This window comes from Labeo rohita, chromosome 21 (assembly GCF_022985175.1).
Source record: "Labeo rohita strain BAU-BD-2019 chromosome 21, IGBB_LRoh.1.0, whole genome shotgun sequence".
In the NCBI taxonomy this organism is placed as follows: Eukaryota; Metazoa; Chordata; class Actinopteri; order Cypriniformes; family Cyprinidae; genus Labeo; species Labeo rohita.
Window position 1 is genome coordinate 1,176,654 of NC_066889.1, and position 23,672 is coordinate 1,200,325.

Sequence of the window (23,672 nt, forward strand, 5' to 3'; positions counted from 1 at the left end):
AGAAATCTCTCACAGGCAGTCAGTTGTAACTTCTGTTTATTGAGGAACAAATTTTGCACATCACACGTTCATTTTCACCTGCTTTTTTGACTCAGATGTTAAAAAAAGAAAGGAAATACAATCAAACCTACATAAATATAATAAACAACCTATTCCACATCAATCGGTAAATCGCTTTATGCCGTTGTTATTCGGGGCATCTAACATACAGCATGTTGAACTGTCTTTTTCAAGAGCTTTCCTCCTCAACTAGACCTCTGCCAAAGATTTAGATATCAAAAACATATTTCAGTATTTCATGTGATTTAAGAAAAGATGTTGTAGCACCTGTTAATTATCCTTCAATAATCTGAGCTTGAACTGAAAAGCAAAAGGTGAACATCTTTCCCCCGCAGGCTTTGTTTTGTTTTAATTTTTGCAAGAATTGTTTCGATGTGTTTGACTGAAGTCAACTATTCCTTTACATAACGAATGCATAATGTTTTTCATATCTGCAGCTCCAGCGAGACGGTAATGAAAGCAGTACAGTATGTGAATGTATGTCAATGTCCTGTAATATTCTGTTTTTCCTTAACATTCAACTTTATTATACTTCCAAAAAAAAACTGTTTAACACTTCAACTTCATTTACAAAGTAATGTTTTAACTAGCATAATCACAGCTGATGTACGCAAATAAAGCTTATGAGGGAATACAGACGAAGCCCTATGAAACGCACGACAGTAGTCCTTCCTCTACCGAACGCAAACGCCGGGAAAATTCAACTGTTTCCTTTCATAAATATCGCTGACCATCCAAATGAAAGTTGTTTTTACGGTAATTCTAATGTCTTCTATTTGAGTTTATCTAAACACATGAATGAACGTAACGCTACGCTAAATGCTTTGCTTTCTCAGAGGTGGACTACTGCTCTTCAGTCATTCAGCAGGAGGAAATCATGAAGGGTAAGGCATGAGTTCAGTGTTTTACGCTTCTTTTGTTTCTTTTCCTGACTAATCACCTTACTCCTACACGCTTGATTTGATCCTGGCCTCTCTCTTACATGCTCTTTATATTTAACTGAGGGAGGTGATGTTGGAGCGGCCACCAGGGGGCACAACGATGCGTCTTCCAGCCGGTCTGATGGGGGCTTCCTCGGGACCTACAGCCAAACAGAGATATAAACAACCGCCTTCATTAAAGCACTATAAAACATTAATCAAACCAAACAGCTGCGAGACCAATTACAGCTATACAAACTTTGAAGTGAAGCACTTGGACAAAAAAACAAAAGTAAGAATGGATTAATGGGGGAAAGAACTACAGTCCCATGAACAACTGTGAATAACATAGTCAACTGATGGAGAAATATAAGTTGTTGATTGTATATGTAGCGTCAAAATCTTTTACATTTATTGCAAAACATACAAGCTACAAGCATGTATTTAAATATTTATTTTAAGAGCATGGGAGACTCAATTATGTTATGCAAAGCGGAGCTTAGTGCTAATTTGGAGCAATTTGCACTGATTGGTGGAATTTTCTTTAAAGCATCATGGGTAATGTAGTTTTTCAATAGGGATTCTGCTGTTAAACGTGTTAAGCTGAAATAATGCAAACTGATGGCTTTATATGTAAGGGATAATGTACATCCAGCCGGTTGCTATCACAGAATAAAGCCGGAAAGGCTTAGCAGCATATATCTGTTGTATAAGATTGAAGGGCTTTATTCTGCAATAGCGACCGGCCGGATGTACATTATCCCTTTTATTTAATTTATTTAATTAAGTTGAATTATTTGAACGCAAAGCTTCCGTGAAGAAAGCCGTTACAAGAAAGCGTCAACATTTCACCTTATAAATAATTATGGCGACAAAAGATGTTGATTTTAGATGAAAATGTTTCTAAATCTTACCAGTTTGTTAATTATCTTATAATCCATTACTGTGTAAAAAACAATTGTCGCAAAATGACAGCAGCTGCATTTGTATGAAATGAGAGAACGAGTCCGCGATGCCAGGATGACACATTTAATTCAATAATTGTACTCATAATATTGAATTGAGTTTAAATATTTAATTATCCAATCAAACGCAAAGCTTCCACAAAGAAAAAATGTTCCCAGCAAGCAAACAGCGCCGAACGCAGGCAGCATGAGCCTATTAATTTGTGGTGACTGACCAATCACAAGTGAGAATTTCACAGAGCCGTGCAATAACATCGAACAACCTCAGAGCTGACAGTAGAACAGTCTTTAAAAGTTTATAAGATATTGTTAAAAGTCAATTTGAATGGCATTTTACTGCTGAAAACAGACTGTTGTGTTTTATGTAATATTTTAACTACATCGGAGTAAAGGTATGATCACATTTACTTGTTCTGCAGGCAAAATCCAGTCTTTTTAATAGAAATCTGTTTTGCGTCCACGCAAATTTCACTTGTGTTTAGGATTTTTTGGTTTGAAAGTCTGAAAGTGACTTCTGTGTGAGCGGTGCTTCAGCCATCACTAGACTACTGACAATGATCTTTACCGTCAGTACATCACATTTTGAATTGATACACTGAGAAATGCAACAGACTCTAACTAGGAAATAGACTTAAGTCATTCTTTTAGTTTTACTCAGTTCTGTGTACCTCCATTACTCAAAGAAAAAAAAACACTGAAAAACACTTTGAAACTTTTAAAAATGATAAGGTTTTGTCAAATTCTACTGTATGTACATTTTGATTTAATATTAATCAAAAATATTTATTTTCACACAAGACAAACATTCATACAATAATTCATTAATATATTTTCTTCTTTCATGAAGACATTTTTTTTCGTTCCTTATATTCAATGTAGACTAAAATAGTGAAATACAATCACATACGATCACGCTTTCATCATAGCAGTACAAAAGTATATAGACTTTATAAATGTAGACAACTGTGAATGACATTAAAGTAATGTCATTGTAATAATCCTTGTTACAGAACACTCACAACGTTTTGTGAATTTTGCTTTATGTTTTTTTCAGCATATTTCTGTGAAAGCCCGTTTCTGCCACAAGGTAATAAATAAATAAATTTAAAAAAAAGTAATTGCAACTTTTCACCTCAAAATTCTACATTTTTCTTAAAAATGACAGGACCTAAACTCACAAATGTGGTACAAATTTGCAATTCTGAGAAAAATGTCAGAACTGTGATAAAAAAAAGTACTTTTTTTTTTTTTTTTTAAATTCTGTGGCAGAAGAAATTAAATGTGAGAATTGTGAGATGCAAACAAGAATGAAAGTTTATATAAAGTTTATGTAAGAGTTTTACTGGATATATTTACACTTCTCACTAAGGAAATGACCAAACATTTTATGGATTAATGTTGCATTTTGCATCTGTTTTATTTCATTCACGCATTTGGCTTTTATCCGAAGTGAATTCAAGGTTTTTTGTTAATCAGTTCATACATTCCCTAGGTATCAAACCCATGATCTTTGCATTGCAACTGTAGTTCCATGGTCTACAGTCTGAGATACAAGAACAGCTTTATCCCATATCTGCCAGAAGTGCATGACATAAATCATCCCCAGCAATAATTAGGCCAAGTTTGTAGTATAAATATGCAATATAATTTTCCAGGCTTACCTGACAGTGTGAAGCCAGACTGGTGGAGGTTCCTTACAGGGACTTTGGTGGGTGAGGTACGGGCGGAGGCAGATGGCGTGCCGCCCCTCGACATGGGCAAAAATTCAGACACGGGGCCGTCATACATGCCTCTGGGGACCGCCTTCAGAATGGCCAGCTTTAGGAGAAACCCAAACACAGCGCTTCAGTTTAATACAGCATTGTGCAGCACACCATTTATAGAGAAAGACAGAGAAAAGGGAAATTTGTTTTTTTGCAATTACATTCCATGGACGCGTTTTTCCTCATGTGGGTTGTTTTTGGGAACCGTGTGCTCACGTAAATTGTAAATATCATGTTGTCTTGGAAATTGATTCCAGATTTGTCTGACACATTGTTGAGATGATCAATTGAGTTGCACTAGCAACTCCGTTTATACAATTTAAGCAAGATATTTTGGAGATTTGCTGGATTAAAACAAACAGTGAAGAAAAAGCTGGAAGAGGAAAAAAAAACTGTGACTCAACTTAAAATCATGTTAATAGAGTCCAAACATTCAAAAATCTATTCAAGATTTTCCAGACAGATGAGTTTTGTAAATGAGTTTGTTTGTTCATCTGATTTGTAGAAATGTATCATCCATCACGTTCATCATTGGATCCTCTGCAGTGAATGGGTGCTGTCAGAACGAGAGTCCAAACAGCTGATAAAAACATCACAATAATCCACAAGTAATCCACACCACTCCAGTCCATCAGTTCACATCTTGAAGACAAAATAAACAAATCCATCAAGACGTTTTTTAACTAAAATACAAGTCCATAATCTATAATAACACTTCATCCAGTGAAGAAGTCCATCTCCTGTTGTCTCAAAATCCAGCCACATATTTGTTTAGAGCTGTTTTGGCTTGTAAACAGTGCTTGATCTGTGCAGATTTCTCTCCTGATTCAGATTAGACTACTTTTTCACTGGAGGAAGCATTATTATGAATTATAGACTTATGTTTTAGTTAAAAACATCTTAATGATGGATTTGTTTTAGCTTTTGTCTTCTCAAGATGTTAATTGTTGGACTAGAGTGGTGTGGATTACTTGTGGATTTTTGTGATGTTTTGTGACGTTTAGACTCACCCATTCACCCAGAGCACCCATTCACTGCAGAGGATCCATTGGTGAGCAAGTGATGGAATGACACATTTCTCCAAATCTGATGAAGAAACAAACTCATCCTAATCTTGGATGTCCTGAGGGTGAGGACATTTTTGGGTGAACTATTCCTTTAACTCATACCCATCGTGATATTATGATAAACTGCAGAAACATGTGGGGAAAAAAAGGAATAAAAATAATAACGCACTGTAAAAACAAATAAAGTACTGTCACGCATGTGTCCAGGGTCATCAGGATCTGTGCTCCTCTCGGAAGAGCCGTACCTGTTTCCTGGCTTTGACACGTTTGTAAGCAAAGTCCGGAAACGGGGTGCAGGGAATGAAACGTCCAGTGCCAGCGCTCGCGTGCAGGTTCCCGTCCTCCAGAACAATCTTGCCCTGGCAGACGACCAGCATGGGTGCTCCTCTCAGCTCCATGCCCTCAAACACATTATACTCCGCCGCCTACAACAACACAAGAACATCATGCAGAGAAAGTCATGTATGAAACACCTGTGAACCAAAAATGACCACTGCAGTGCAAATGTTTTTTTTTTATTTTTTTTTTTACTTTTTTGTAATGTAGTTTTTATATTTGAATCCTTTTTGTGCACATAATAGCCTTCAATATCTTTACCAAAAAGAAGTATACTTAAAGTTTTATTATTAAGTATACTTAAGTCAAGTTCAAGTATATTTTAAGTATACTTTATGTAGTAAGTATTCAAATATCAGTGTACTAGTAGTATACTTTAAGTGTACTATTTCAGTACTCCATGGGACTAAATTGGCCCACTTTCTAGTATATAAAAGCATACTTTTAAGTATAACAGTAAACTTTGAGTACACAACTAGTTTAGATCTATGTTTTCAGTTTGCACTGCAAGTATACTAAAAGTGAACTTGTAGGTATGGAGAGTTTACTAATTAAATACTTGTTACTAATTGTATACTTGTAGGTTTTCTTAAAGTGAACTTTACATCATACTTTAAGTACACTACTATGTCCCCATTTAGGTTTTAATTTGAATATATTTTGTTATATGAATATCTGAACATACAAAACATCTACATTCTAACTTTATGCATTCTTTTTTTATAAACGCTTGAATGTGGGTAAGTTTCATAAAAAAAAAAAAATTAAAAATGCTGCTTTTATGTCTGACGATTGTGTTAGATCAGGGGTTCTCAACCTTTTGCAAGCTGGGCCCCCCCAAAGCTGGTTCATTGCAGTTGAACCACCCCCCCCATAACACCCCTAACCATAACACCTAACCATAACACCTTGCATAGATAGATAGATAGATAGAAAATAAAAAATAAATAAATAAATAAATAAAAGTCGCCAGGAGGATGATTTGTTTGTGTTATAATCAGTGCTTGAAGTGGGGGGGGAAAGGTGGCGGTATTTGCATTGGAAAATCATTTTTACAGTGAAAAACAAAACTTGGAGATATTGCTGTTACAACAATTTATTGTAATTTATTTATTAACAACATAAATGTATTTAAACATGTTTGTGTGTGCGTGGCTGTGTGCGTGCGTGTATTTCACAAAAACTAAAGGAAAGCTTTAAATGTAGCCTATATTCTGACTAGTTTATTCGTTTTATATCAGTGATGCGCGGGTCAATGTATAAGCAACCCGAACCCGACCGAAGTTTTCAAATAACCCGCCCGCAACTCGGACCGCAAAAAAAGAAAAAGAAAATATTGTACCCGACCCGCTTCCTGAACCGCATGTTTAATATCTGCGACTGACAGCAGCGATTATATGCGGCTATGCGGTGGAGATGCGTTCACTGTCAAAAATCATTCGGCATTAATTAGGTTATTTTGTCAAAAGAAATGTTCTTGATTACAAGAAAAATACAGATTGTTCTTGTTGTGATTTATTTTGTCTTTCCTTTATACAGATTTAAATAGTTTCGTTTTCGAAGTACTCTAAATTATATCAGTGATTCTCCGATGTTAAATATGATCAAGAATTATTTTATTTCGATCTACAGTGTAATAAAAGTTAAGAAAAATATTAGCCTATAGCCCTAAATATATAGATTACAAGCTAATTCCTTTTTTCTTAACTTTTAACTTCTTCTAAAAATTATCAAGAATATTAAATCAACTCAATAGACTAAAGAATTTTCTTATACAAACTTAACGAATGCACTTCAAAACGAAGTTTTCATATATAAATTCAGGAATCACGAATATGACAAAATAATATTATTTTTTATATATTAGTTGTATAGCTATAATAGTTGTATCAAATGATTAAGGAAATTATGCTTTGAATTTATTAAGTAATGTTTAATTTCGTTCGTTTCGCTCTCTGGAAATGTAAAGAAAAATACCGTTTTTACTTGGAATTCGTTTTTAATCCCTGGTTTTAAACAAGGATATACATGAGATAATTTATATATTATTGCTTGAATATTTCCTATAAATTACAAAGGTTTAATTGGAATCTTTATTTCAAACTACCCGACCGCCGCGACCCGAATATCATTAAAAATATTTTTGGATGACTCGTAACTGCGGGTAACCGCGGGTGACCGCAAGCACCCGCTCATTTTGGATCAACCCGCGCATCACTGATCAAACAAATGAGCGCCGTTTTCTAAAGTCTATGAGCGCAGCACACACAAATAAACTAAATTGACATACTGCAGTTAAATTTCAAAATGTGGTGTTTTTATATTTATAACATTTGAATACAGTTCAGCAACATACATCACACGACCTGACGACCAAGAGAGCTGACAATTGACCATCACTTAATTTCACCTCACGATTGAAAATGTGACACTGATTTCATATGACAGTTCAACAAACAAGTTAATAATATTAAGTCACTTATATTTTTGATGAAATAATGACTGTTTTGGTCTATTTTAGCAGCGAAAATAGATCCGATGAATCCAAACAAAGATCACGAATTTGCATTTTTTTTTTTTTCTGTTTTTTTCTGTTTTTTTTGCTCCCATCCTGTAGCCTACTCGCGCCCCCCCCCTGTGTTAGATTACGTGTGGAAGCATCTGTTGTTTTGGTTTCTTCTTCACTTGTGTTTTAGAAATGCTGTACAGAAGATGTGCAATAGCACCCCTAGCGTATAAAAATGAAAACACGGAATCTCAGAGCACAAATATATCTCAAATATACTTAGACTTTTTCTAAGTATAAGTCAAGTCTCATTAAATGTCATTTTAAGCACATTTCTGAGAAGTACATAAAAAATAAACTGAAAGTATACTTTCCTGTTTTTAGTTTAAAAGAACTATACTAATAGCACACTTGAATAAACTTCTTTTTCGTAAGGGTATGCAATTAACATAATTGCATAAACCCCATTTATTAAAAAAAAAAGTGAAATATTATTACAATTTCTAATAGCTGTTTTTGTGTGAATACATAGTAAAATGTAATTTATTTCTGTGATCAAAGCTGAATTTTCAGCATCATTACTCCAGTCTTCAGTGTCACATTATCCTTCCGAAATCATTTAATATGCTGATTTGCTGCTCAAGAAAGATTTCTAATTATTATCAATGTTGAAAACAGCTGTGCTTTCATGCCATCTGTGATCTTTTTTTTGAATAGACTCTCTGATACATAGAAAGTGCAAAAAACATCCAAAACGTCCAACATGACATTGAGCTGCTGTGCTTTCCAACATAAACTGACACAAACAGCCGTTTTGAGTTACAGCTTCTGCAAAGAGAATCGTCAAGATATTCCACACTAATGAAGATCACATGTAGGAGCGTGAGATACGACTCTGGCCTCATTCATTCATTCTCATTCTCATTTTTCACCTCTTCGCCAAACAGCTGGATATGGAATGACAAAAACATCCTTCTCCATTTCCTTGTCTTTTTCTCACAGCCTCCTGTCTTTTGTTACCCCTCTCTCTAAAACAAATCACTTCTGTCTAGGTTACTACTCCCCTATTTTGTGATTTCTTCATCTCTAGTGGATATCGCATTTTTGTGATGTCCCTCCATGATCCGCAGTCTGTGGATTTGGCGCTCGTCCATCCTTTGTGTGCAAGAACAGGAAATGACACGCACGCACTTCTGCCAAGAATGCTGGCATGGGCTTAAGCTCATGTAGAATAACACAAACGCAAGACTTTCTCGCAGGTGATGAAGTCATGTTTTAGGTGACTACACAGAGCATGGGAACCAAGGATACGGAGCCACAGAATAAACAATCAATAAACATTAGCCATGTTATCCACAGTTGAAAGCAATGGCAGCCAGGGCTGTTTGGATGTGTAATAGTCTCTAGAGAAGAGGCTGAAAGGAAATGAAAACGTGATGTCATTTTGGCAGCGCCTAAGTTCTGCTGAATCTCTCCCCCCCGAACGATCCACATATTTAGCCCTTGTAGTATCTGCTCAGGAAATTCCAGTTCCCATCTCACCCCAATCTAAAATCTGTAGCTCTTCAGTCAGTAGTTTAGGGCTCTTATGCTGATGTTTGGAAAAGGAAAAAAGAAAGAATGCGTCCAAGCGTCTGGACACTTTCATGGCTTGGTGAAAGAGGTCATAAACCACTCACTGCTGGTTCTGCTGCACTGTCACTGCAACTTCTATTAGACTGTGACACAAGAATTCTCCAAATCGCGAAGATTCATTGCAATGGTGACTAGATGAGTAAAGTTGGTAAACAAACTTTGATGTTGGCTTGACAAAGCCAAGTTTGGAAGTTTGAAATAATCTTGAAAAGCTTTCAGTTTGAAGATTTGGTAACACAAGTCTAGGGACATTAATTAGTTGCTTACTTAAAAACCTGTGAGTTGGATCATTAAAAGTGATGCTTGCAATTCTCATTTATCAATACATTGCTACAGTACTAAATGTCTGCCTAGACTTCATAAGGAAACCCAAGTGGTCAGGTTGTCAGATACTGTATGTCCTGTTTTTGTGGCCTGTTTCTTTCCAGCGGTTTTATTTACGAGGGGTTCCTGTATGGACACACAGTTTGATTAGTTAGAAGCCTCTATTTCCGCTCAGAGGAACTGGGAGGTCAGTTGAGTTCTCTCTCTATGTTTAGATTTTCCTCTGAAATGTGAGTATATAGTGTGTTCAGTGAATTTGTTTAGAGAGCACCTACAGAATTATGTGTTTTTGCAGTGATGGTCCGGACGGCATCTGTGTCCCAGATAACCAGATCGCTGTCAGAGCCCACGGCTATCCGACCCTTGCGTGGATAAAGGTTGAGGATCTTGGCAGCATTGGTGCTTGTCACAGCGACAAACATGTTCTCATCCATTTTACCAGTGACCTGAGCAAAGGAAAAACAGACAACTGAGAATCAAACACAGTGCTTGTTTTATTTTAAAGCTTTACACTTACTTTAGGTAATATATGTAAGATTTAGGTTCCTATTTCCAAATCCACATTAGGGTACAAATTAATTTATTAACTCTTTCCCCACCAGCATTTTTTAACAAAAGTTCCCAGCCAACGGTAGCATTTTTGAACATTTTCACAAAAATGTCTTATTTTGTTGTGTGAATATCTAAACATGCAGTTTATTAAAAGAAAGAACACAGCCTCTACTTTTAAACAAAACAAACCCAGCTTCATGGGTTTTTCTAGCTTCATGCATTCTTTATCAACACCCAGGTTTCATGAAAAAAAGCAACATCTTGAACAAAAGGCTGAGAAAATGGAGGTTTTGATGATCAATGATCAAAACATAGATGGAGTAGATTGCTTCTATCAACATCCCCAAACCCTCACAGTCCTAAACCGCTTTCTGAGTTGACATTTCATTTGGTAACTTTAGGCAGTTTAATGCTGTTTATTGTTTGATGATCTTATAAATGCATCTGCTTACATATGCAATTGCATGTTTGTGCTTCTTCTTTGCCTGAGTTTGATCCAGGTGTGCCACATACATCCTGAAAAGTGAAGCTGAAACATTTAGATCACCAGATTTGGGCTCTAAACAAATCACTACTGCACAGATTCAGGCTCCAGTGGAATTACTTCTATGCAGACTCGGGCTCCAATATGAATCACTACTGTGCAGATTCAGGCTCCAAACGAATCACTTCTGTGCAGACTCGGGCTCTAACCGAATCACTACTGCGCAGACTCGGACTCTAACCGAATCACTACTGCGCAGACTCAGGCTCCAAACGAATCATTACTGTGCAGACGCAGGCTCCAAATGACATAATTGGCACAAAATGCCAAAAAGCGGCTATACTGGGCTGTTTTGGCTTCACTTTTCTATAGTGGAAGGAGATGGAGATGCGTCGTTTTTTTTTTTTTTTTTTACAGTCTATGGTTTGATCCAGAGATTCAGTACTCTTTGAGAAGATGTGTAATAGCGCCTCCTACAGTATAGCAGTGAAAACACGGAAAGCCTGAAAATTCTGTCAATGGCAGGGAAAGAGTTAATAAATTGAGTAAATATTCAGATATTTTATATTTTCTGGATCTGAGGATGTGAAGTAGAATCAACTCATAACTGAAATGCAGTCACAGATATATTTTGAACTGTACGTGTTTATTATGATCCTCACCACAGCCTTGTCCCAGATGATGGACATCCTCTCCTCCGCTCCATTCACTCCTTCAGGAATCTGAGTAAAGTCGTCTTTTCCTATGGCTTTCTGAGCCACAGAGAATGTGCAGTGAGCACTGCCCACCACCGACAGATCACCGCTGACAAACACAGACACACACTACTTCACTGACTGTACCATATATGCAATAGACAAAACTTTGAAACTGATGGTATTTAGCCTAAAATGATAAACAGTATGGCTATAAGAAGTCAGATTTTAAGGGTCTGTGCTACAGTCTTACAGTGTTGTGGTATCACATGAGCAAGAGTGTTACTGTTCTCTATATCAGTGGCCTCATTGACTAAATTGAGTGAATTATTCAATGACTAATACATTTTTATATACAAATTTCTGCCAACATTGCAAAGTGTAGTAAAGTGGTGACCTGCAATTGTTACTTTAAAGAGATATTTTTATTCTGATTTTACCCATATTAATCAGTTTTGGTGGTATGCATTAATGTAGTTGATTCAGTGATATTAAATAATGTTTTTGATTAGTTCATTTAATTGTTATCATTTTTTCAGTGTATCTCTGGGCATAAGCAGGGAAAATTCTTGGATGGATGGCCAGTCCATCAGTGAAATATTTTACAATAAAATGAAAATATCATCTATATTGTTTTTCACATTTTCAATAAATTACTTTTAGTCAATGGTTTTATAGTCTATAAGTTAAAAGACTCACCAGTTAGGAACTCACTGACAGAACTATATCACAAATTATGTCATATATTTTTAGTATATGCTTGTGTTTACCTGGCCAACAGGGTGTTCAGGTAATCTGGAGTGGTTGGGTCAGGACTGAGGGGGGGTGAGGTCACAAAAGAGGCCGCCTTCGCCCAGTTCTTGCTCCAATAATGAGTCCCATCGGTTCCCAAACTGGCAGAGATTGGCTCGCCAAACACCACATTACCTAGAAATAAACAGCTTTCATCTCATTATCCAGCTCGTTTTAAGTGTCAAGGGCACGAAAAGTCCGAATGTTTGACCTACAAGGATTCCTGCTGGCAAGAATACATCGTCTTGTCAACCAAACAATGTTAAACGTTAAACACACATTAAAAACGTTAAAAACACATAAGCAGCCCATTATAGAGCAGCTACTCAGGCTTAAAAGTCTATCATTACATAAACATCTGGCAAAAACTGACAAACTAATCAAGAAGAGTTCAAGGCCTGCTGATGCAGCTTTCCATTAATGGCAATGACAGATGAGTTTGTCAATATACTGAGCTTGCAGCTTTGTGGTTGTTCACTGCCCCAAAAGATCCACCTTTATTTCTCTTTGATCATCTGTTCTAGATTTGACCTTCAGCATAAATCTATAGGCTGTTTCCATCTGCTATTTTTTCCACCAGTCAAAAATCATACGTCCAAATGTTTAGAAAAGTAACAGCACACTTCTCCTGAGCACAAACAGTGCAGGATGAATTATATGAGTAGGGGTTTGTTCAAATCCCTAAGCCTATGTATGCACAATTTTACCATGCTTGTTACAGCAAGTAAATGCATTGAAGACCATTGCAAAACTCATTAAATGCGTTGTCTGGATGAAACTGCACAGGACTACCTTATAAATCTCAACTGACACGAAGCTTTAGTCTCCATTCAGGACAGTCAGAAAGTATAAAGAGGCACGGTCTAGAATGTCACAGGTTTGTGTCCCTTTTAAAGACAATGATTAAGCACCCAATTTAACACACCAGAACAGTGATGAATAGCATAACAGAGACTGTAAGACATTGTACAGCACTTTTGGGAACGCTCTCAACCATTTCAGAGACCTAGAACTGTTGACGAACAAATAAACTAAGCTTTATTAAATGCTTTTTATCATCAAGTCTTCCGAAGACTTCCATTTTCCTTCAAAACACAAATGAAGATATTCATAATGAAATCTGAGAGATTTTTCCATTGAAAGTCTGTTTGCCCATTTTTTCATAGTTTATATGATGTGTTAATCACATATAAACACTGATCAACACGCATTCATAGAGCACATGAAATATGGTACATATGTGAAGCTCAAAAGTGCTTGCTTGACTTGCTGGACCAGTGAACCTGCTTCTTCTTGCATGTCAAGCAAGTATGAGCTTTCATTTACCATATCTGAATTTAAATGCACACATGCATGCATGCAATGCATGTAATACATTTTAATAATTGAATGATGATTTATTATATTTTCAAAATGACTTCTTTTGTGTTACACTGACAAAACACCACTATATAAAGTAAATAAATGACCATTTTCAAGTTATTTTACAAAATCTACACTGGGAAGATCTGAATCCAAGTCCAGAAATAATAGCCAGAGGAGATCTGTGATTAACTGGCATATCATGCGATTAATAAAATTGTACAAATTTTATACATTTACAAGACTTAACATTTACATTTTTATTTATTTGCATTTGAAAAAACTATAGTTAAATGTTGTCTAAAATTATTTTGGCTGGGTTCTGTACTCCTGAGGACCTGACACTCTCCAAAACTGTGCAGATCAAAACATACAGTAACTTCTTAACATGGAAGAGTCATTTCACATTCATTGCATCTGGTTAGGTCACTGTATGAGTTTCCCATAGTGAGAGCATTGCATCTGAACGATTTACAGTAACTAAACAGCGAGAGCTATTATAATGACGGATTGTGGAACCTTTACAACAGACCAGCCAGCGATATATAATAAACATTTCACAGAGTGAAATAATGTATAGGCACCTAATATATAATAAAAGGACAAATGAATAATAATACATTTATAATAATTAAACTGTTATTTACACACATGCCACACAGTTGTATCCAACCGAAGGTCATTACTGTCATGAATATATACGTCAAAGGTGACTGTAACTCAGCAGAGGTTTATTTAACTCTGATGAGATGTGTAAACTTCTCGACATCTGTGAAAGCTCAAACGTTACGCTGCCGACATGATTTCTTATTTTATCAGACACTTCTGCACTTGTTTTCCCAGGAATCTCAAATGGCCTCTCCCGAATATTGTTTGTATTCACACAATTATATATGAAGTGTAAACAATGATGTAAACAAGAGATTCACTGTGCAGTACAGACATATTTTTTGGATTATAATGGTTTTCACTCAGCGAGTTTGTGCAGGAGGTAAAATGAACTGAATCAGCTTCGTTGATTATAAATGGAGTGTCTTTGCACAATTGCAGTGTTTGATAACTACAGCAATGGAAAGGACACAAGTAAACAGATGTGTCAGAATAAATCTGGGCCCATATTCATAAAAATTCTTAGAGCAAGAGCTGCTCCTACTTACAAAATTCTAAGAAAATTCTTAGAAATGTGGGTGTTTCCTCTTGAAATAAAAGAAAACATCCTTATAATTTAACATCCTTAGTAATTTAGGTCCTAAGGTGCACAATTTTTAGGAGTACGGACAAGGACTTTTAAGAGGCTTAAGAGTTTCTTTCGCAGTGGAAAAAATTGACAAAACATGAACCGGCAGAAAAAATGCGTTGCACACAATGAGTCAATAAGATGCTACACATTAGATCATGTTTGTGACTGATCTTATTAGAGACATGCTAACATCTCCAACACAGTGCAGAAATGCCATAGTGCCAGAAATGGAAGTAATCACCACATTAACTACATTAACATATTTGGCAACTGGAAAAAATTCAGCTATGCAGCTGATTTGGCTTTGTCACAAAAACATTTACAGCACTTTCAGAACCTTAATATGTCACTGCTCATTTCTTATCAAATACTTTAGAAAAAAGTAATTCTAAAATGTGTATGGTAAAACACGGAAAATTACGACTCTAATTTCAAAGTGAAGGCTTAAAAGCACTCTTTTATTTCCTTCTTGGACAACCAACCAATTGCAGTCTTCAAAGGGCTGTGTTATACTGTTCCTAATAAAGGGCTCAGCCCCGCCTCCTCATTAAGATAAAGGTTTTGTCTTTTCCTCACTCAGAGTTGCTCTTAGATTGGTCCTGAATCACTCTTAAGCTAGGACTCATACTATGTAGAAATTTTTAGGCAGAGGTTACTTACACTAAGTGCAAATAGCTATAGATTCTATTTACACATTGTTAAAATAGCAGGATTTTTGTGCAATTATTTGTGCCTATTGTAGTACATTATAAAACAGTATGCAATAATAACATATTGAGTTAAAACCATAGTTTTAAATTTAAATTATTAAATGGATGCCACCATATTGGGGCAATTTAAAATTTTAAGGCAGCCAGGTTACAAATTATTTTAAGTTGACTCAACAAATTGTTTTTTACAGTGTAGGCAGATTTGAACCCCAGTCTTTCACATCGAAAAATTTACAGTACACGCTTTATCGACTGTGTCACTGGAGCTGTTGTTTAGCAGGCGTCTTTTGTTGACTATTCCAATCAAACATTTGTGGGCGGAGTTAGTGTAAATAGCCTCTGCCAACAAGGCAGGCTATTTGCACTTAGTGTAAATAGACACCCACGAAATGTTTAAGCTAAAGTAGGAGCTTTCTGAGAGAATTCTTAGTTTTGCAATCTTGCACTGCAAGTACAACAGACCTGACACTTGCTCATTTTCCTTTATTTCTTTGACATTTTAATACGTCCTTTTGATCTTTTTAATGCAATGTTTACATAATTAAACAATATTTAAAGTGTACATGCTAATGTATTAACATATTTTTACTTATGATTATTGTACCAGTAATAGTTCATTTTATTTAATAATTTTATTTTCCAGTAGTTAAATAAAAGTTTAAAAACAGTAAAAATACATAATTGAAAATACACATTGACATTAATATTGTTTTGATATTGTTAGGTATTGTTTGGAATTGGCCACGTTACAAGACATTCATTACTTCTAAACTTTAAAGGGCAAACTTTTTTTGCTAGATGATTGATTAATTGATTGGGTTTTTTTTAAATCATTCTTTTTTTATTACGAATTACCCAATTGATTGCTGATCAGGATTTAAATGTGTGTGATACTGTGTACCTTTTTTCCTGGCCTGTGAGATGATGTCAGCAGCACTCTTGCTCATCACACGGGTCACGTAGAGTGGACAGTTGGTCTGACTGGCAATAGTGACAGCTCGAAACACTGCTTCAGCCTCCAGCTACACACACACACACACAGATTCAACTGACATTTGCATCTCTATGACATGTCAAAGCAGATTGACAATCACAAACACACTCTTTCGATTTAGTGCTACACTGAAAAACAATCTGTTGATTCAACTTAATATCATTTCATTTTCATTATCATATCTTTTTTTTTTTTTTTTTTTTTTTTTTACAGTGTATGCACAGCTAAAATATCTTACATGTTTCCCTCCCTGCTTCCTTGGCTGACCTTAGTAAAGCCAGATAAAGGATCATGTCTGTAAATGATCACTGATAGACTGATGCCAGATAAATTGGATCTGTGTGGGGGCCAGGTTCCTTGTCTTATTGTGAGTTTTACATGAAAAATGATAGATGAAGAATGTTATAGCACTAACAAGCCACCGTACAGGACAGGAAACAGCTGTTTCTGTGGTCACTGACCTCCTCTGGACGGCTGAGAACATGTCCCTCGGGTCCTGTGATGCCCATCTCCAGCATACGAGCCTGCTCCTGAACAACACACAGACCAGATGAGTTTCTTTGTAATGTACTTGTATTATTCATGCTTGTTTTAACATATATGGTGCACGAACAACACAAACACCTCTGGTTGCTGCCATTAAAGGAACTGTTTGTCCAAAAATAGATCATTTACTCTGACGAACACCAACATTTTTCAAGAAGATCAGCTCTTTTCCATATTACAATGAAAAACATAATGTGACCACAGCTAGGTTTCCAAATAAAATTGAGTCAAATCACTCTTCTGAAAAAAGGAGTGCATTTTAGCATATTTTTACTTTAAAGTAAATTGAAAGAACAAAACAAAGAACAAAATATGTTGGACACTTAGTTGCACATACACACTATTAAATGAAAATGTGTTACAGATTAATTGTTTATATTAAATGCAACTAGTTATTTATCAATTATCGTTTCTATTAAAACTTGTATGTCATGTATTTAAATATATTTGTAATTACACAGTTATAATGATATAGATGACACTTAAGTGGCCTTTTATTTAATTATTTTTATATTATATTGCAAGTACAAATTTTAAAATATACTTTTAAGATTTCAGTACAATTTTACATTTTATACAATTAAGTTACTTATTTTCATAAAGGAGTGTTATACATTAAACCTTTTTGGAGCTTGATAGTTACTATGGATTGCTGTTTTACTAAAAAAAGCATAAGAAATTGTTTTAATTCTACTGAAAAATAACATCAGGTGTGGGTTTTGAAAGAGTGAATAATATAAAATGTACAGTATTCCTACACTCTTAAAAATAAAGGTGCTTTAAAAGGTTCTTCACAGCAATGCCACAGAAGAACCATTTTTGGTTCCACAAAGAACCATTCAGTCAAAGGTTCTTTAAAGAACCATCACTTTATAATCTGCAGCATCTTTTTTCACCGAAAAGAACCTTTTGTGAAACGTTCTTCGGATGTTAAAGGTTCTTTATGGCATCGTGAAGCACCTTTATTTTTAAGAGTGCAACTACAATATTTTGCTAACTTGTTGAACAGAATCCCAACAGAATGCTGATGCAAGTGAGCAGAGTAACTGTAGTTCAGAGGTAATCGCCAAAAGAGAAACCTCATCTGTAATGAATGGAGACCACCCATACGCCGACCAGCCTGATCATGTCCAGATGATCAGAAATTAAACTGGACGAGGGGATTCAAGACACACAGTACAGTAGAGTATCCTCCCACTCATCAGAGCGACAGAGGCCATGGACTCTGCTGAAATATGCTGCGCTCAGCCTCATTAAAGAACCACGTAGCACAGATTGACCTGTGAAAGCCTTTCTCAACATAATTCACTCTAGGAATACATGGTTACAAAATAACCAAAAAAGCCTTAAAATGAATGCATGCCGCATACTTAACTCAGAAAACACTGAAACTAGAGAGGGTTTTATTGATTCTGGATCAGATCCTGGTTCCCTCAACATTTACTGTACCTAAGTGCTTCTATTATGGATTCTTGTTGTTTTGAAGAAGAAAGAATAGTCAATGTTAAAGAGCTATTTTACTGCACTCACTGTCATCAGAAGGAGAAAGTTTGACAGTAAATAAGACAGAACATCAAAGAGAGAAAAATGCATTCTTTAAACCGTTTCAAAAGTGTCCCATTCTAAAGTGTAGTGAGCTAACTATACTAAGTATAGTTCAAGTCTGTTAACATATTTACTGACATATCGCTTGAGACTTACTGATATAAAAATTGTATTTAAACTTCATTTAAAGTAGTATTTATGCACAATGCACATTTCTTAATACTGAGCCTAAAATATGTTTTATTGTTACTGTTGATGCGGATTGTATGATTTTTAAATAATATCGGTCTTTAAATGCTAAATATTTAAAGTGTATCTAAGGTATACTTACAGTAGTTCCACATTAGTGCATTTAAATATACTTAAGTATATCTTTAGTTGGAATTCAGCACTACTTCTGCCCAATTAAAGTGCATTGAGTACAAAATTACTCATTCCAATTCAGCAGACGTTAAATATAGCAGTTTAGTATACTAAAAGTACAACTGCAGGGTATTTTATTAAGAATATAATATGTAAACATTTTCTAGTACATATAGCATGAAATTTTTTTACATTATTTCATGTATGCATAAGTGCTGATGTGCACTTATAATCTTAGGGGTTTTTGTATCAAAAGGTCATAATTTAGATATAAATGGCCTTTTTCTACTATTGATTTAGCCTCTGATTTGAGTGCTCTGTTTGGAGGGGGCGTGTCTACTGTGAGATGACCACTGCTATGATTGGCTGACAACTTTGCATATGAAATGAGCATTACATGTTGAACTCTCTAAAATGTATAACGCATTTTTACTATAACAGCCTCCAAGATGAATTAACGGTGAAAGTGTTAATTACAGCATTATATTTAGAGCAGCAAAACATCATGTCTACTGACACAATGATCACATCGATCTTCTTATTGCAACATGCTTTCATCATAACGAACACAGTGAAACAGTGTCATTGATTATAATGGGAATTTTAGTGAAAATTCAGAAATCAGATCACTCACAGACTCACTCTGCTTCAGTGATTATAAAGAGAACCATCCTTGATTATTTATGTGTATAAAATAACAACAATATAGAGAACAGACGGTTTTCACACTACTAACGGGAACAGTGTGACGTTAATCGTTTAGGTCACTGGCTTAATTTACTAATGCAGTAACAGCAGTAAATCACGAAGAATGTCTGTACACGAGTTCTTACATAATCATAGCTCATGATGCTCATTAGATGCAGTTTCAGATTTTTCATATTATGTTTTTCAAGATTTGTTTATAAGGTTTGCAAAGTTTTTTGCACCAAAAAAGCTCTTTCTTTAGCTTAGAGCAGCTCTTGTGATCACTGGACAGACGTGAATCCAGAGACTCCTCCTTGATTACACATGACAATGGGTCGAGGTCGAGGAGAATCTTTTAATTCTCAAATCATGACCATTTTTATATTCATAAGGTGCACATACCTCAGCAATTATTTCTCCATTTTCTGCATGGACTTGTGCAATTCCTCCATGCTCTCCAAGGAAGGTGAAGATCTCATAAAGCTGTTCATACATACATAAAAAAGCATATTAGATATAAAATAGTGAGGTTTTAAAAGAGAAAATAGCTTTAAATGTTACTTGCAATCGAGTAAACTGTAAGAACAGTGGAAATCTAGTCTAATCTTGTTTTTAAAGAAAATGGCATTTTTCATAAAATTACATAATAGAAGAATAACATTTATATATTGGTACATACAGTACAGTTCTTTTATATGCACCAGTATATAAATACTCATCAATAAAAGGCAAAATTCTTTAAAAATTCTTACATAAAATGCCATTTGTGAACAAGTCTGAGTGAAAAAAAAAAAAAAAACCTTACACCAACAAAAGTCATTTTTAAGCATCAGACAGAAATAACTCCCAACAGAAAGAATGAAAGAATGTGTAGGGGAGCACGGGGCACAAACTAACATTGGGTTAATTGTAACACACGTGGTTTAAATATTTCCACACACGCTAGCATAACCAAATTTACGGTATTTACTAGTTGCCATAGCAACACTATACAAAGAAAAAAGTGTGCCAAAATTCAAAAGTGTTTTGAAGATATCACTTAATATTTATTTTACCATAAAAAAGTACATTTCTGGCTGAAGTAAGTTTTTCACCTCAGTTTTTAGTATTCATGTAAAATGAGACAAATCTGCTATTATTTTAATTGCCAACCTGTTGTTTACCAGTTTAGAGTTTATTAATGCTTGGCAAACCATCAGAAGACAATAACCAGTTTTATATTCCAGTCGCACTGATGGGGAACATTGTAACACTGCATTACAGTCTGCCTCGCTATTATTAAACTATGCTATTCTATGACATTATTCATGTAATTTTCACTATTTACTTATATGGATTTTAATAAGAAACCACAAGAAACAGGTGAATAAAGACTCACAATCAATGTTTAATGTTCAGAAATGATTATTTCAAGAAATGTAAAACATTTTGGCTTGTTTGTGTGTCTGGTGTTCTATGAGCGCTGTGTTTGGAGGGAGGGGAGTGTTTTTCTGAATGTCTGAATGTGTTTCATCTATTTAGGCACATTGTTTTGAGCTATATTGTATAGCTGTGTTTTGTGATCAGGGCCGTCCCACGCATGGTTGCGATGTGTTCATTGTGAACCTCAAAAATCGGAATATTTTTAATTCTTAAAAAACGCCATTATTTTATTTAAAACAGTTAATCATTTTATTTTGTTCACAAAATATTTTAGTTTGTTGTGTATATTTTTTTCATTCGATCAGACAACATGTTAAGCTGTCATATGGTCATGTTACAACGTGCCCCTCACATGTTACACTGTACCCCACATGTGGGGCATGTTGTCACAATTCACTTCCTTTCTTTTGAGGTAAATAACGAAAAACGTGTACACTGTAAATATGAAACAAAGCAACATATTTGTACTAGACGAGGGTGAAATTAACGTGGATAAAAAAATTATACACTGAACCCCACATGGATTCACACAAACTGAGAAGTTCAAAAAGTGTTAGGTTGTGCCCCGCCCTCCCCTATACACACTATTCCGTTTTTTTTACAAACAATAACTTTATATTTTATAATAATTTCTTGAGCTTACCTCACTGTTGCTCATTTGATAGAGGTCTTTAAAAGCCATATAGACCTGGAAAGAGTTCACTCCTATTTGGACAGAAAGAATAAATCAGAAAACATCTACTCTGCCAGCATTCACAAACAGGTTTTTTTTCCCACATAATGTTATGCATTTTTTATTCTTGTGAAATACCAGCATGGGGCAAAATGTTAAACAATATAACGTGATGAATCATGCACAGTAAGACCAGCGATGTGGGATAAATTTAGATTTTTATGTTGACTTTTAAAGTAGATAATAGTATAAGTAGTAAATCTGATAATGGTAAAAAAATAAAACACTGCCTAAAAATAAATGTCAATGTTAATATGGATTTATTGAAATCCTTTTCACAAAACTCATGAAATGCTCTGCTGTACTAAAAGTACATTCATTTACACATTGTAATATGCAGCAGAACAGATTCTGTTCTCATTTGTAAGTTAAGCAGTAAAAAAGTAACTTGTTTCTAAGCATCATTTTCAGAAATAGCTCAAATGACTATAAATAACTTGTCAAATCACAACACATTCCCTGTGGGATATCGTACTGTTATATTTATAGCCTCAGAGGGATTTTTTTAGTATGCTGAACCATTTTTTGAACAATACAGATTTTTTTTCATCTGGATGCGGAAACTCTTTGGTCAAGGGCTTACAGTTTTTTAAAACTGCTCTCACACACTAAAAGTTGTGCTTGAGGCAGACTCAGTCTGCAAAACTGCAAGCACATTATGTGCTTTACACTCAGTTTGAAACTGTAAAACAAACATTTTGCAAAATGCTAAACGGTTGTCTTGTCTATATCAATGTGTGTGTAAAGTTTAGATAAAAAGTAGCTATAGTTTTAGAAATTGTGTGTATGCAGTTTAAAAAAAAAGAGTAATAGTAATAGTAAAAGACCCCCACCTTTTTCCTTAATGAGACTCTCAACCTCTTGTTTGACGCTGTCGTTCCAGTGGGTGATGTCCACATGCAGTGAGTAATCACAGCAGGCTTTCTCATCCGCCCATTCACGCCAGCGCTCGAACGCCTCCACCAAACTAGAGCCAGGCTCCGGGATCACATGATCCACTGCAGGTGACACAAGACAGACACAGAGCAGAGGACGGAGGGGTTATTCTCTTATTTAGACAACACAGCTTGTATTTTAGGTAAATCACTTACTAAATGTGTGCTATTGGAGCTATAAAGCTGTCTGAAACATCTGGGAGGGCTATTTTACCAGGAGAAAGAAATTCTGCTTATGCATACCGACTTTGGAAAGAATGATTCACTCAACTCATGATGCGATACGATTCACGATACTGATTTGACGATACAATTTTCTCACAATTAAAAAAAGGCCAAATGATGAATAAAAGGTGTCCTTTTACTATTTGTCCAGCAAAATACTGCGCATTTCTTTGTGAAATTGAAATATGTCACATAATGAAAGTAAATTGAAATTTTAAAACACATCCCAAATCAAATAAATAATACAAATAAAAGATATCTCTTCATATAAACAAACTAAAGCTTTACATGTGCTCTTTCCATTTAAAGTGAACCACTGCATTTTCGATCACGATGCAAACAAAAATGCTGCATATATGATGCATGGGCAGTTTCTGATTTAAATTAAATTGTATAATTTCGAAATTTGAAGCAAAAATAGAATGGTCTGACATGATTTTGTTTATTTACTTACATTTATTTAATTTTCGTCTATTTTCATTTTAATTCACTGCTTTAAATATAATTGCAATAGTGCATATTTTCTAGGAGGTGGAGAAAAAAAAAAGATTCCTTAATACACCACGATGCTCTCTTTAATGATTCTGAAAACTTGAGTTGTTAGCTTCTTCTTAGCCCTGTTATCCTTATATAAAGTAAACCAATCTAAGCGCCATTCTGAAGAGATTCAGTGAGGAGCCTCTCAGTGTTTTCACTGCTTCTTCATTGTCTCTATATTATCTACATGCATGATCTACCACACACTTCCTCTGGGAACAAAGGGACACATACAGCTGTTTTTTTACTCACTATAAATCACTGTTAACAGTCC

General features: G+C 35.2%; 1 protein-coding gene across 2 annotated transcripts in view; it reads right to left on the minus strand.

Moving 5' to 3' along the window:
* Window positions 1-19: 19 nt before the first annotated feature.
* Window positions 20-23,672, minus strand: part of dpysl3 (dihydropyrimidinase like 3) — a 38,369-nt gene continuing 14,716 nt past the window's right edge. For both annotated transcript variants that reach the window (XM_051093114.1, XM_051093113.1), the window contains exons 4-14: window positions 22,535-22,699; window positions 21,612-21,673; window positions 19,949-20,029; window positions 16,867-16,935; window positions 16,313-16,433; window positions 12,078-12,234; window positions 11,275-11,416; window positions 9,852-10,022; window positions 5,021-5,200; window positions 3,607-3,763; window positions 20-1,141 (exon numbers count right to left, since the gene is read on the minus strand). In XM_051093114.1, the coding sequence (XP_050949071.1) occupies window positions 1,056-1,141; window positions 3,607-3,763; window positions 5,021-5,200; window positions 9,852-10,022; window positions 11,275-11,416; window positions 12,078-12,234; window positions 16,313-16,433; window positions 16,867-16,935; window positions 19,949-20,029; window positions 21,612-21,673; window positions 22,535-22,699 (1,391 nt within the window). In that variant the 3' untranslated portion in view covers window positions 20-1,055. The remainder of the gene's footprint in view (window positions 1,142-3,606; window positions 3,764-5,020; window positions 5,201-9,851; window positions 10,023-11,274; window positions 11,417-12,077; window positions 12,235-16,312; window positions 16,434-16,866; window positions 16,936-19,948; window positions 20,030-21,611; window positions 21,674-22,534; window positions 22,700-23,672) is intronic.